The 15,542-nt window shown below is 40.2% G+C and overlaps 1 protein-coding gene across 4 annotated transcripts in view; it reads left to right on the top strand.

Annotated features, from left to right (window-relative positions):
• Positions 1-15,542, top strand: part of LOC131685288 (tyrosine-protein phosphatase corkscrew) — a 317,023-nt gene that overhangs the window by 44,399 nt on the left and 257,082 nt on the right. Inside the window, exon 1 of one of the 4 annotated variants that reach the window (XM_058968899.1) lies at positions 14,837-15,289. The exons of the other annotated variants lie outside the window; for them this stretch is intronic. Coding sequence (XP_058824882.1) covers positions 15,276-15,289 — 14 coding nt within the window. The 5' untranslated portion in view covers positions 14,837-15,275. Of the gene's footprint in view, positions 1-14,836; positions 15,290-15,542 lie in introns of those variants that run through there. 4 annotated transcript variants of the gene reach the window in all.

Raw genomic sequence — 15,542 nt, 5'->3', positions numbered from 1 at the left:
TGGAGAAAAATACTCGGCTTGAAGTTTTCAATAAGCTGTCCAAAGGTTGTGTTAACAAAAAGTAAAAGATACGAAAGTTATACTAAAAAAACGTTTTTTTCAGGAACACCCTAATCTTTTTTTTAAATTTCTTGTATAACAAAAACTAAAAGAGATAGAGCTTTAATATGTTCAACAAATTTATTCAAAATAAGTTACTTTACAACTTTGTGGAAGACTGTGGAGCTCTATCTTTCATCAGTAAAAAGTTTATTTTCGTATTTTAGATAAATTAGAACCACCCTAATAACTATTCCAATAAAAAGAAGCATCTTCTAAAGTACACAAATTCATCCTAAGACATGATACGGCTAAATTATACAGGTTTGTCAGAAAGTAAAAATTCCTCCTAAATTAGCGATCTGGACCACTGTGCATTGGCCGACTAGATCACATTATCCATAACCCGAAAACGCTGTGCACCAACCCAAGTTCGGCGAAAATCTGGCACACAATGGAAAACTCGGTGCGGAGGGTGGTAAGGAAAATTCTTCAGCTGCAGTAGAAAACAACTTTCAGGCATCAACATCTTCTGTTAAGTCGGAAACACCTACTCAGTCAATGATCACGATTGTGCACAGTATCATAAAATCAACAGCCAATACAACTAGTGAAAAAGCTAATACAGCAAATAGATACATGATCGCGACACGCAACAACAAGAAACAGGTAGAAACATCTGACCATAAGCGTCACGCCAACAATAGCGACGGTGACACCAGAATAGAATAGAGGCCGGTAGATCACCATGCTGCAGCAGATGACACAGCAAATGTTTCCCCGCGGCGTAAATGGATCTCGACGCGCAACAGTAAGTGCGCACAAGATTCGGACAAAGGGTGGGTATTAGGAATCAGGAATCAGTAGCGTCTGGCACAAATAGCACGCTCCCCATGTTGATCGGAGATTTGTGCCTTGCCAAGAATCGTCTTTTCAACATTTCCTGATGGGAAGGATTCTGCACCCCCGGAACTTTATTTATAATTTATGCAAGCAGTGAGCGGATATATCAACACCCCCGAGGGAATATTGAGATAACAGAACGACAACACCCCCGTAGATATGTTGTCATTCAATTACGGCTAAAACTGTAGCTCTTCACCACACTGGGTTAGGAACAATAGCATATCCTTCAGTTACAACTCTCTGTCTATAGGTTCATCCGGATACGGATACGTTATTGCATTACTACAGGGCAGTTACATATCAAATGATATGATGTTCCGTAATCGGATTCACAAAAATCAAATGAATAATACTCAGCACGCTGAATAGTAGCCATGTGATAATTGAGTTTGCTATGTTCAGTCAGTGCCCTGCCTAGAATACTGCAATTGTGTTTGAGAAAATACAGCAAATTCTTTGACATTTTCGGACTCGAATCGGGCGGAAAAGTTTTCGTTTGAACGCAAGTTTGCAAGCTACGCCAATGGTTGGCATGTTCGGATGCAGCCCAAGAGCAAATTTTGTGCTTTATCCAACTTATCGACAGTAGTAGAACTGGTTCTGGACCAACGAAGTCTGTCGTCCGCCCATGCATTTCCAGTAATACCGGAATGACCGGGTACCCATAGAAGGTAGATAGCATTTGATATGCTAAGTTCTTCAATTTGAGTTCGACGTGCGATTACTAATTTCGATCGCGAATATGTCGAACTAAGTACTTTTAGGGCAGCCTGACTGTCAGAGCAAAAATAGATTCTTTTACCGCAAATTTGCTGTTGAAGTGCGGATTGTACACCACACAGAATCGTAAAGATTTCTGCTTGGAATATGGTACAGTAGCTACCAAGCGAATGAGATTGGCATAATCTCATTTCATGACAATAGACACCAGCACTGGCTCGGCCCTCCAATAAAGAACCGTCAGTATAACAAATTACATATTCTTCAAGTTGTCCCACCATCCAGCTAAAGAGCCATTCCTCGCGAAGAGGAATTTTTACATTGAAAGTTCTAAATAGAAACCCGATCAGAAAGAAATAACAAAATTATTACAGACTGAGTTACTTTGTTATGATAACAAGTTATGTTATAACTTTGGTCTCGTTAGTTGGTAAAATAACAGAAAACATAACAGAAATTCTTCTAGTATATATCGAAAATATGACAACCTGCGATAGGCTTCTATCAGAATTATAACAAATTTTGTTAGGTTCCCCTACGGCCAATATAGCTTTTATTACCTATTGTATAGTATCAACGAATTTAGCGTGCAGGTCTAAAAATAGTATAAAATAGAAAAATATTGCATACATTAAGACGCTTTTGGTTTGGAAGCAAAAAGCTTCATGTAGCAAAAGCTTTCTATAGTTTTGTCAAATGATTGCATACATGCTGGCTGATTGTTATTATACATATATGACACGCTGATTGTTATTAGTGGATATAGCGATTTGAACCTGGGTATTCTGAGTTTTATGGGGATGTTTCCTGCATGAACCAACGACGTTGCTTTCGACCGATGTTTAATGTTAGCATAATATTCTACGCATTCGTCAAGGGCGAAACGATTATAGATGCAGAAGATGTGTCCAGAACGCACACATTGAACTTTGCCAAAGCCAAAGGACTGTTTGTTTTCTTTGTATAATACGATTTGTTTTCATACAGTTTTGCTCATTACTACAGCTGCCTATATTACGATAGACTGAATAGCTTTATAATATCTGTTCAGATTAGGAAAGTGGGGCTATTTTTAGATTCTGAGTAGTGTGCTTCGGTGCTTCTCTTGTACGTTAACATGATTTACACGAGTTTCAGGAATAATGTCGATGCGATATGGTATCATTTAGCGGATAATTTACCTGCATTATTTTACGGGGAATACGACAAATGTTACTTATGATTCCTAATAGATTCAAAGAAACAAATACCAACGTTTTGAGGCTTGCATTTTGACATTTCAAGTAAAGTCGCTTTTGGGATTTTGTTATTAGCATTTTTTAAATGGGGAAGAACCAGTACAATTATCTCACATCTAATAAATTCGCAGAAATACAATTTTTTACAATAGTTCAATCTATCAACTGCGAATATTATAACAGATAATCATAAAATTCGAGAAATTGTTGAGGATTCTTCGGTGTGACGAATTTTAGAATACTTCATGTTTTCTTTTCTAAATTTTATTTAGTTTTAAGGAGGAAATTATTCAATATTTTTACATTAAAGTTTTTAGCTATTTCAAGCACTATCTAAAACACATATTTAAATTGTAACAGCAAACAATAATACCAGCTGGGATGTGTATTTATTCAGAGATTTCTAGGCCATTTTGAAATATTGATATTTAGCTTTATGCAACATACTCACAAATATTAATCTTTCAACAATTTGAACAGGTCGCATTATTCCTTTTTTAAGTTTCTTCAAAATGAATCAAATATCTTGATTATTACGAAAATTTGTTAGTTCGATGTTTTTTTAAGACGAACGAAGCACCATCGAATACAACGGAAACATTAGTACATATGCGCATTCAAAGTAATTGTCAGTTCATTGTAAATGTCAAACTGTCTTAGGCGGAATGAAAAGATACAACAATCTCAAACTTAAACATTTTTATGCGGGGGTTGAAATAAAAAAATTACAATGCTTTGGTAATTCGGAGAACGCACAAAATCAGATACCCACAAACTGGACATGTTTCGGTTGTTTATGAAAAACCCGCATAAATTGGAAAAATCGGACTGAAGATCCTACAAAATTCATAACAGTATTGTGGAAATCAGTATATATAAAACAGTTTTTCCGTTATCCGTTCTGAAAATTCGTTTTCGCAATATGCACAATTAATTAAAAGAAAATTATTTATAGAATCATTTGACTAAACCATAACAAATAGTTTAAAAATGCTTTTTTATTTGAATCCGCGTTTCTTTATTTCATCTGGTGTGCTTGATACTTCCTACATCTTCTTTAAAATAAGCTTTATATGAAAATTATATTCTTTAGAATAGCTTGTTGATAACTTTGCGATTCCAAAACTTTTTGAATAAAGGCTTCAACATTGAAATCATAAGCCACATATTCGAAATTGCGTGTCAGACGAGTGTCTAAATACCTTATTTTCAAGTTTTCCGACCACTTGCATCTAAAACTTATCTATTCTCAAAATCGTGGAACTTTGAATGTCCATGTAGAAAACGCAAATATAAGGAAATCAATAAAAACTTCGAAAATTTGCTTTAAAAGTTGAATAAATACGCATAAAAAGAGACTTCAGCGTATTAGCAAATAGATGGTCATTTGTGTAATATAATAATCATTAACAGTTGATTGATTGATTTGTTTATTGGGGCTTTAACCAACTGGTCATTTGCCCGCTTTACAGTTTACAGTTAGCGTTCAAAGATAACTGTGAAAGAATATGTAATATATTATAACATCATCGTTATATGCGTACATTAAAAACATATTAGCAGTTCAATGATATCACCAGAAGATATAATCTTGATATAAGTCAACATGAGATATAAATTTGATAGCTTTCTGTTATGTCGTTCTGATCGGGAAACTACATGTGAGAGTAAGGTCACTGGGAGCAAGTGTATACTCATTCCAAGTAACCATTTGGGGTCACAGTCTTGTGGGGCTAGTTGTACAATCTATTGGATTACTGTTCCAGATCCCAGTAACTTTAAGACAGAATAAAAAAACAGCAGTGGACGAGCTCCGGTTGGAATCCTTCGTTGCGTGAAAAGTACCGTTGATGTTTTTTATTTGGATTAACTGATAGTCCAACATGAAGACACCATTGCTCAACAACACGTAAGGCTTGTTGCATCAAAGTAAAAAGTGTTAATGCAAATACCGGTGATTATTATTTATTAATCATCGGCGAAACCATACGTCGGAAATTCAAGCTCATCAAGTTTCCTCAACAAGCCATCGGCGACAGGGTTCCAAAGAAGTGGTGTCAGCACACCACCTTGAGGACATCCGCAAACACTCAGTTTCCTTATCTCTACTTGTCTTAACTATGAGTACAGATGTCAGTTGCTAAGCATTGCGTGTATCCAGTTCGTGATATATAAAGGTACTCCATGACTTCGTGCTGCTTCCAAAATGAATTCGAAAGATACGTTGTCTAAAGCACCTTCAATATCGAGAAAAACTTCTAAACTTAACTACTTTAGTGTAAAAGCTTTTTCAATATGGTGGACAACATTGTGTAACAGGATGGTAGTAGACTTCCTCCGCTGATATGTATGTTGTATAGCATGCAACTGGTGCTCGCTCAAGCTAACATCCCGAATGTAGTGGTCGATTAAACGTTCCACTGATTTTAGAAGGAAGGAGGTCAAACAGATCGGTTTAAAGCTTTTTGTCTCCTCATAAGTGACGCGGCCACCTGTGGGAATTAATTCTACGGTTATTCCCCGACACGCTAATAAAATGTATCCTGTTGTAAGACTACAAGTAAGAACTTTTTTCAAAATATGCTCTCTGTAGTAGAACTGGAATGATTCCAGCAAAACTTTAAATCGCCCATTTGATCGATTTTGTTGTCACAATTCTACGAGCAAGTACCCAAGAATCCGAACTACCTGAAATGAACTCAGGGGCAGTCGTCAGTGATGGCTCCGTACAGCCTGGAAAGTGTCTGTCAAAAAGACAGTTGAGACTTCATCAGACGAGTATTTACCATTAGCAGCTCTAATCGAACTGACATGAAAGTCTTTCGATTTCGAATGTAACTTATTTAATCTACTAGTCTCGTTGAGACTTATGACTTGAGGCTTTGCCAACCACTTCGCTCATAGGATCGAAGGGCTTTGTGAGCAAACTTAGATGCCTCCGATCCGTCCCTGTGCCTGCGATTCCAAGCTCTACTACATAAGTTTTTAAGTCGAATAAGTTCGATATTCCACCAAGGTGTTTCTCTAGAAGCACGCGTAACTCGAAGCGGACAAGCCTCTTGGTGTGCTGCTACCCTAGTAACAATTGAGGATTTATGTTGGTTTTATAGTCACTCATAAAACTTAGTTTGGGATTGTAGCGTGCTATAAAACTTCATTTGTTGCTTGGGCTACTATGAGTAAGCTTGTTTTCTCCACGACCTCATCCATGTCACTTGGAGATTCAATCGTCGGAAGATACCCATAAAACCTGGTTGCCAAGCCCTCTTCGTAGAGGTCCCAGTGCGTAGATTTGGGATAACGTTATGTGACGATATCTAGCGAGATGTTTAAATGATCAAAGACGATGTACTTATGATCAGATGACGACGGTTCGAGCCAGTTTGCCAACTCATGTGTAATACCGTCGGAGCAGAGAGTTACATCTAACACCTCTTCTCACGAGGCATTTCACGTGGATTTGTCATGGCATGTTTTGTTGAAAGCTACGAAGACGGAGTTAAGTAGCTTTCCAACATCTCCAAGTTTCCTTTATGGAAATACGGCTCTTGAACATAAGCTATGAAATCTTTTTCTTCCCGTATAAGGCGGGATAGATTCACTCATAAAACTTAGATTGGGCTTGTAGCGTGCTATAAAACTTCATTTGTTACTTGGGCTACTATGAGTAAGCTTGTTTTCTCCACGACCTCATCCATGTCACTTGGAGATTCAATCGTCGGAAGATACCCATAAAACCTGGTCGCCAAGCCCTCTTCGTAGAGATCCCAGTGCGTAGATTTGGGATAACGTTATGTGACGATATCTAGCGAGATGTTTAAATGATCAAAGACGATGTACTTATGATCAGATGACGACGGTTCGAGCCAGTTTGCCAACTCATGCGTAATACCGTCGGAGCAGAGAGTTACATCTAACACCTCTTCTCTGCCAGCACGAGGCATTTCACGTGGATTTGTCATGGCATTTTTGTTGAAAGCTACGAAGACGGAGTTAAGTAGCTTTCCAACATCTCCAAGTTTCCTTTATGGAAATACGGCTCGTGAACATAAGCTATGAAATCTTTTTCTTCCCGTATAAGGCGGGATAGATTCATAGTTGCTGTACGTTTATTCTGAAGATTAAGTTGTGCTACTCTGACCATACTCGATCACAGCACTACACGTTTCATCATCAGCACTTGTTGTACAGCAACAAGAAGATACCAAACACGTTGGCTTATAATCGACCATAATTTGAATCCCACGACTTGCGAAGAAACAAACGTCCACTGTGTCAGAGATTCGCGTAACACAGCAAGGGTACACGACACTCCGTGCGCGACTGGCATATTTTAGTCCTACCAACCATTCAGTCCTCGACACGGAGAAACACCTTGATTTGAGGACTTTGTTATCTCGCTGACACGTCTATCGATTTGGGAGTGATGGATGAGTGGCCTGAATCGGGAATCAAGCCACACAGTAACCATTAATGGTTCATTGAAGACTATGCTTTGGGTTCGATTTCCTAGATGAGTAGGCTACCTGGTTGTGATGCATCCTGCTCATCATCTTCTGCACAAGGCTTTCCATGGTGTACTGCCTGGTCGTATTACTGCAATCAGTCCTTGATGGGTGCACAGCGTGGTTTGTGTAATTTTAGTTCATGTGGTCGACTCTCTATTTTGTCATCTTCTATATACAGAGGAATGTATGTAGACCTTCAACCACGTGGTTGTTCTGCCAGAACGAAACATTCTGCTTGAAATAACGTTTCGAATGATATCTGTGCTGAACAGCAACTTTGCTTAAGTCTTGAAATTTGCTGATGAAAAGTTTTGTGTAGTACATTTTTATAGGACTTTTTGAAAACTGTCCGTCGTTAGTGCGTCCTACAAGACTTATTCCTGAAATTCGCAGGAATTTGCTGAGTTTAGTTATCCTTGAATTTATTAGAACTTTCTTAAATACCGTGGATCTGCTTAAAATTCGTCGAACTTTCCTGAAGGTTAAAAGATTTTGCTTAAGTTAAATCCTACTTCCATCCCCCATTTCTATAAATATATTAAATGTCAAAATAATGGTTCTCGGCAGCGTTCGAACTAAATTTGAAGGCGGTTTTTTGAAATCAATCACAAAATTTGCGTGGTTTTAGGAACCGTGACCAAGTTTCCGGAAATGACTGTAGTTCCGGATATATTGTTAGGAATACTGAGTGTACCTTCCTTCCTGAAAGGAAAAAAATATATCAGTTTTCAAACAGTCTTGTGACGTGAAAAATTTCATAGTTTTGTAAAACAAATGCAATGGAAGGCATTTTGCGAGTGACACTGGCCATTTTCCTGAGTATTCCGAGAAACTGGCTTCTTCGTGTTAGCATTTATAAACGCGGACTCAAGCTCTTGCATACGAACGCCCGGTCTACCGCAATTATGTATCGCTCCCACTCTAAAATACGGAACTTGGACTTCAGTGGTATGGGGGAGTTCAATGTCTTTCTTCATCTGAACCGTGCACTCAGGGATAAACATCAGAATGACGACCCGCACGAACATTCCAAGGTCCATGCGAATATGCAAACCGCTACTCGGTTACATAAACGAATTGAAACAGATTAATTATATACACGTCAATATTCGCGATATGAAAACGCCCACCCTATGAAACACGTTAACATAGAAACGCTTGTGTTCTTCGCGATAATTGAAAACTAGTCATGCTAGTTTTAATAATAGATAATAGAAAACATGCCATCTCGCATGCATAAAAATGCTCCGGTGATCAACCTAACCTTCACAATGGCGGATCCAATATGGGGACTGTGCTTGGCTAAATTTCACGTTTCTTTACATTACTATGGGGTTTTCGGGGTCGCCGATTCTGTTTCTAACGTCGAAAATACAAAAATTCAAATTGGCGGATCCAATATGGCGACTGTACTTGGATAAATTTCATGTTGTTAGTATTAGCCTTCAGAATCGTAATTAGCGACCCCAAAAACCCGTAAATCAAGTTTTATGCTCTTTGTAACAAAAATCGCAATTTATAGCTAATAAGTAATTAACAAATTCACATAATTTTTGTGCTAGTTGTACTCCTTAAATCCCTAAGAGTTGATTAAAGGAAAGAATTCGTATTTACATGCCACCGTAACTGGAAATCCAATAACAACTTAGGAGAAGTAGGTGGGACGTATACGTCCCTACGCGATCATGAATTCGTCACATCAGGATACTCTTATTTTTGGTCCTAGCAGCCTAGGTACATGTCTTGAATCTTCATTTCAAAAAAGCAAATTTTTATTTATTTGATGTTTCAGGGTGCCATGGCCGGATATTCTACCCGATCAGAAACACAGCAGAAAGGTTTCAAAACTATCTCGCTTTGTTATTTGTTATAATTTCCTGTTATTTTAACTACTCATGCGACCAAATGTATAACACAGCTTACTACGAGAATTGCATTTTGTTTTAATTCTGTTATTGCATTCTGATCGGGTAGTGATCTGGGGAAATTCAACAACATGCAATCGCTCGAGCTCTGTGCAATAATACAACTCTGGTCCCAGACATGCGATTGCGACCATCCACGCAAACATGAAAAACGTCGCTCTGATTAAATGAACGTTTAAATCCCACAATTTATAAACGCGATATCAAGTGCGATTTTTCGAACGCGAAATTAAATCGGTAACTTTCGGAAACCTTGGACCATTCTTAAAAATAATGCGCCCATGTACACTATACAAGTTTCCGGGCGACATTTATCGGGAACTCTAGTGATATGAAGGAACGTGAGGTCCACGCGAACGTTCAAGAACTCTCTTGAATATGCGAATGACCACACGGTAATACAATCACATTTATACACAGATGATATAAACAAATACACGTGACATACAAACCCCATGCATTCAAATACGGTATCATACAAACGCTCGGACCCTTTGCGTGCATCCACGCACACCTACGTACACGATTTCGCAAACATGAAAACGCCCCGGTGATTAAGTGTAAAGTTTTAGCACCTACAAATTTATAAACGTGCTGCCAAACGCGAACATACAAACGCTCGTTCTCACGCGATCATGAAATCATCACGTCCCCATATCTGAACGTATCTACATTTCGAATGGTTGTGGAAGCTGTGGAGACAGCAGAGTAAAAAAAAGAAAAGGGGAAATTGATGTTCCACGGTTGTCACCTTAGAAGTGAAAAATGCTTTCAACGGTGCTAGCTGGGAAGCGACTTTCAGAAACGAACACTGATAGATAAGATAGACAAGGAAGAGAGAAGAATGTCAAGGCTGAACTTTCCCAGGGGCATGAAGATTGTCGGTTTCGCGGATGATGTTGTCTCTAAGTAGTCGGAGTCGGGGATTCACTAGAACAGGTGGAAGTATTCGCCCAGGAGGCAATAGATTCAAACAGAAGTGGTGTTGATTAGCAACTGAAAGGTAGCGCACCAAGCGAAAATCACAGTCGGAGAATATATCATCAACTCGAAGCGTAAGGTCGACGACCGACTGAATTTTTATAGCTACGTCGATTATGCTTATGAATTTTCACAAGTGGCAAGAGCCCCTCTTCCGTATTGACGGTATTGTAAACATCATCAAGCCACAATAGATTCAATAGTTATCTAAATATAAGGACCTTAGCTCTTTCTATTCGCACCAAGTTCTACTACTAGAGGTTAATTAGTTTTCATGTTAGTGATTCACCAATCATTATGACTACTCAGGATTTGATGTATATAAGAAGCCCGCTTCAATATGTTGATTACAATATATCTCGATAGTGGTGTATCGAGGAGGCCGGGAGGGCTAATGTAAGCCTTTTTTCTGTTCTATACCTTTCCTCTATTTACCAGCTCACAACCAACAATCAACCAATCACGAATAGATAATTGAGAAAGGATGTGCTATTTGTGGTGGTAGGCTATTGAAGTATTATTAGTGTTTACAGCACTAATGTATATTTGTCATGTGGTGATCATAACTTCAGCTGTATCTTGTACCTATCTAATCTATTACATCTCTCATCTATTGCCTTTTATCTCTACTTTACGAGTCTTATACTGCCATTCTATACCCGCCTTCAGCTGGGTCAGTCAAAAATGACGCTCATGTCCACCAGATAACACGTTCCATGTCGACATGACCGAGAACTACAGATGATACTCAGAACTCACTCCCTTCCAGCATCTGAACCGCACGCTGAAAATTAGTATCAGATTCACGGCTCGCGCGGTCGTTCAGGACCTCACGCAAATATGTGAATGGTACCACGCTCACAGAATCAAGTGTATACACGCGAAGTCACATACACGCTAGCACATGCAAAAACACGTTAACATACAAACGTTCGAGCTCTTCGCGAACACCCATGCACACCTACCCCCGCGATCTGGCAAACATGATTACACCTCGGTGATAGTAAACATCTTAACACTCATAAATTCTCAAACGCGGTCTCAAGCGGGAACCTCAAAAATGCCCTCGCGCTCGCGATAACGAATCGGTCATGTCCGGAAGTATGTCCTCTATCCTAGAAGCCTAGGTCCATGCCTTCAGCTGGACCAATTAAGAAAATACGCTCATACCTATTAGACAACACGTCTCATGGCGACATGACCGGGAACCCTAGCGATATAAGGGAATCCACTCTCTGCTAGAATCTGAATCGTGCACCGAAAATTTAATATCATACTCACGATTCACGTGACCATTCAAGAACACACGCACATATGTTACATAACCACGTCAGCATACAAACGTTTGAGCCTCGCGCGATTATCCAAGCAACCTTCGCCCACGATCTCGCAAACAAGATAACACCCCGGTGGTATGGTGGACGTTTCAGCACTCGTAAACTTACAAACGCGATCGCAAGTGTCAACCTACAAACTCCCGCGCTCGCGCGATCATGGATCGGGCACGCCTGGATGTCTATCCTCGGTACCAACAGTCCATGTCAATTAATAAAAAAAGAAACAAAAAAAAAACAAAAATCAGAATGACAGTCCGCGTGGCTCTCCATAAACACACGCGAATATGTGAATGGCCACTGGGTTGAAAAATCAATTTTATACATGCGAAGTCAAATACACGTTAGCACACGTGACATACAAACGCACACGCGATTGAACACGTTAAAGTACAAATGCTCGATCCCTTCGCGACTATACACGCGATCGCGAAGTCCCTACGTCCGCACATACCTGAACCGTACAATGAATACCACATTCAGAATCACGGTCCGCTACAATTTGCCTAAAGCAGTGTTTTAGTGGGCGCCATTACATGTCTCGTCTGCAATTGTAGTGTGTGATTCCGACGGGAACCTTGCTCTACAGCTCCGGTAGGACAACACTAGAAAAACATTTTTTGATGTGAAATTTTTATCGGGTAGGCATAAATTATCTTGATGTAGAAACTGAAGAAACTCACTTCTCGCCGGTGATGGTTTCAGGTGGTAAGAGCGTGAATCTTTGATCTTACGGAATTACGCTGAAAAAAAAACTTGAAGCAATCTTTGCTCAAAATAGAAGCGGACCGAGCGCTCGTAGTATGAGTAAACTCATTTGTATTCAGGTATGGAAACTACACACATACCGTGATCAGCGCTTACATATATGCATGTGCAGTTGTCCGAGAAAACAACATTTGTCTTGAAGAACAACTCATGATATGAAGAATGATAAATATTATTCTTATACATTCAACGAATATACAAATATTGCTGCTTCTACAAGATTTTCTCCAATATTATTTAATTTAAAGTTTATATTCTTTTTACCATCAATAAAACTACGTAAACTGCCTGATGCGAGGAAGAGATTTTTTCTATATATTTTGACGAGTTACCAAAACAAACAAAGTGTCGTCGCGAATGTAGTCAAAGTGTCGTCGAGAACGTAAAGGGCGAACACGAAATTATTGCGACACCGAAAATGTCATGTCAATTTTCTTATAATGTTTAAAACAAACCAAAATTTTAGGGTAGTTTTATACATATATTTACTTCAAAAATCAAAAGAAAAGTTAATCGATGGGGATCTGAGTGTAAAATTGAACGCTTGATGCCCTCCATCAAAGTCTTTACAGTGTCATCCGGTACCACTTTCTCAGTTTTTTTTTCCATTTTCTTAACATGTCTTTCTCGTCTTTGACTGTCTTCTTGCTCTTCCGAAGTTCCCGCTTCATCATTGCCCAGTACTGTTCCACCGGGCGCAGCTCCGGATAGTTTGGCGGATTCATGTCTTTTGGAACAAAATGGACAGAATTGGCCTCATACCACTCCAGGACACTTTTAGAATAGTGGCATGATGCCAAATCTGGCCAAAATAGCGGAGCTTCATCGTGCTGCTGCAAGAACGGCACAAGGCGCTTCTCGAGGCACTCAGATTTGTAGATCTCGCCATTTACTGTGCCCTTTGTCACGAAAGGCTCATTCCTCAATCCGCAAGAGCAGATGGCCTGCCAAATGAGATATTTGGAGGCGAACTTCGACATTTTCTTCTTCTTAAATTTGTCGTCCACATAGAACTTGCTCTTGCCGGTGAAAAACTCCAACCCCGGAATTTGCTTAAAATCGGCTTTTATATACGTTTCGTCGTCCATCACACAGCAGCCATATTTTGTCAGCATCTTCTCGTAGAGCTTCCGCGCCCGAGTTTTAGCCGTCGATTGTTGCCGCTCATCGCTGTTTGGGAAGTTCTGTACCTTGTATGTACGTAGTCCAGCTCTCTTTTTTGCATTCTGGACGTAGCTCTGCGACATGCCGATCTTTTTAGCCAAATCACGGCTTGAGACGTTGGGATTTGCTCATCCACTTAACCTTTCCCTCCGTCTTTTTGTTCTCCGCTCCCGGTTTTCTTCCAGCTCCTTTGCCGTGGCCCAACGTCAACCGCTCCTGGAACCGCTTCAACACTCTGGAGACGGTTGAATGGTGAATGTTCAACATTTTTCCCAACTGTCGATGCGACAGATCAGGAAATTCCAGGTGTTTGGAAAGAATTTGTTCTCTCGACTCGCGTTGGTTCACCTCCATTTTCGTTGAATCGAAAAACACGACTTCGAGTTTGACAGCATGTAAACAATACACATCAATGAGAAAGTGTTCAAAATTTGGTTGATTTTTACCCAATGGTAAAAAAGTTATGCCCTGTTGAATGTGTCGCAATAATTTCGTGTTCGCCCTTTAGTCAAATACTATTTGGATACGTTATTTTGGAGCGCCTGTCCAAAATACTGAACATTTTTAAATGTTCCAAAAATTAATGTTTGTCCATAGGTGAACCAGCTTAAAGGCGAAAGACCAATCTTGATGATTGGTGTTAATTCTATACCTTTGCAAATATAAGAAAAGTAAAACTGTACATCATTATCAGTAAATTGTTTAGTATATTTTATCATCAGATCGATTTTTGCCCCATTTGAATGAGTGAATAAGATCGATTTATGATCGTCGTGTCGAGTGCTAGTTGACCGTGGTACTCTAGACGTGGGCAGAAAAAACACCGAGCTATCGTGTTGCATATCGTAGGCACGAGATTAAATGACCCTAACTCTGTCAAATCATATTGAGAACAGCGCAGTGGGCTATTATTCTTCCCGCAATAAATCCATTTCAACCCCCTTCACAATACCTACACCCTGTCCCTGCATCAAACAATCCCCCGCGGAAACTGAGCAACGCTATTTTTTTTACTCTAACTATTATTCGTTCAGTTATTGTAACGCTACCATCGGTCGTCCCCTCCCCAGCAAACATGCCGGGGGCCACAGCTGCTAATGCCTGCAGATTATCGCATTTCACTATGCATGTTTGGGTGTGTTTGTGTGTGTGTGCAATTTTTGTGCATATTTTAATTGATGGGGAACGTTCGCGGTTCTCGGCGAATAAAATGCATGCAGTACGATCGCAGCAGCCGGCTTGCCGCGATCAAACCACAAATGCGCTCTTCGCATCATCGTGCCAGCAGCGCGCGCGGGGGCCCACTACACTCTACACACCTAGTAGAGCTCACATGTGTCGGTAGGCGGTAGAGGTTACAAGTGTTACTCATCCGCTCAGCTACCGTGTCATCAGTGCAGTGGTGAGTGCAGTAAGCCAATTGGCATTGTCGACGGGCGGTGCACGGGGTAAACGTTTGACGGACGCATCGTCGCTAGCGGTCACCTCGCGGTATCCGGTAAGATACGTGAACGCGCGTGTGCGGTCGTATCGAAATTCTGGCTTCTGCTGGCGCTGCTGTTTTGGCCGACGAAGAACAGTTCCTCGAGAACTGCTACGGGTGCAGCTGCAATACACTACACGACGGGCGTGGGAAGTTCGGGTTTTCCCATCAGGTGTCAGCAGCTGGTTCTGGTGGTGTGACGAAGTGTCATGCCAAGGTTGAGGTGAGCTTCTCGATAGATTGTGTGCGATGTATCTTGATAATGATCGGAATTGTCAGCTTTCGAATGCTATACATACCTGTGTTCAATCAAGCGCGCGTGCATTTCAGCCAGTTGACTTATGGCGATGTTCATCGAATGTGACGAGTAAATCGCTCGTATAGTCGCGGTACAGTCCCATCGCAATGAGCTCAAATTTACCAGGAGACAAGACACTCCAACTGATTTAGTTTTGCCGATGAGAGTCAGCCTTAAC

The sequence above is a fragment of the Topomyia yanbarensis genome, chromosome 2, assembly GCF_030247195.1.
Source record: "Topomyia yanbarensis strain Yona2022 chromosome 2, ASM3024719v1, whole genome shotgun sequence".
Classification (NCBI taxonomy): domain Eukaryota; kingdom Metazoa; phylum Arthropoda; class Insecta; order Diptera; family Culicidae; genus Topomyia; species Topomyia yanbarensis.
This window is presented reverse-complemented; position numbering and strand designations above follow the sequence as displayed.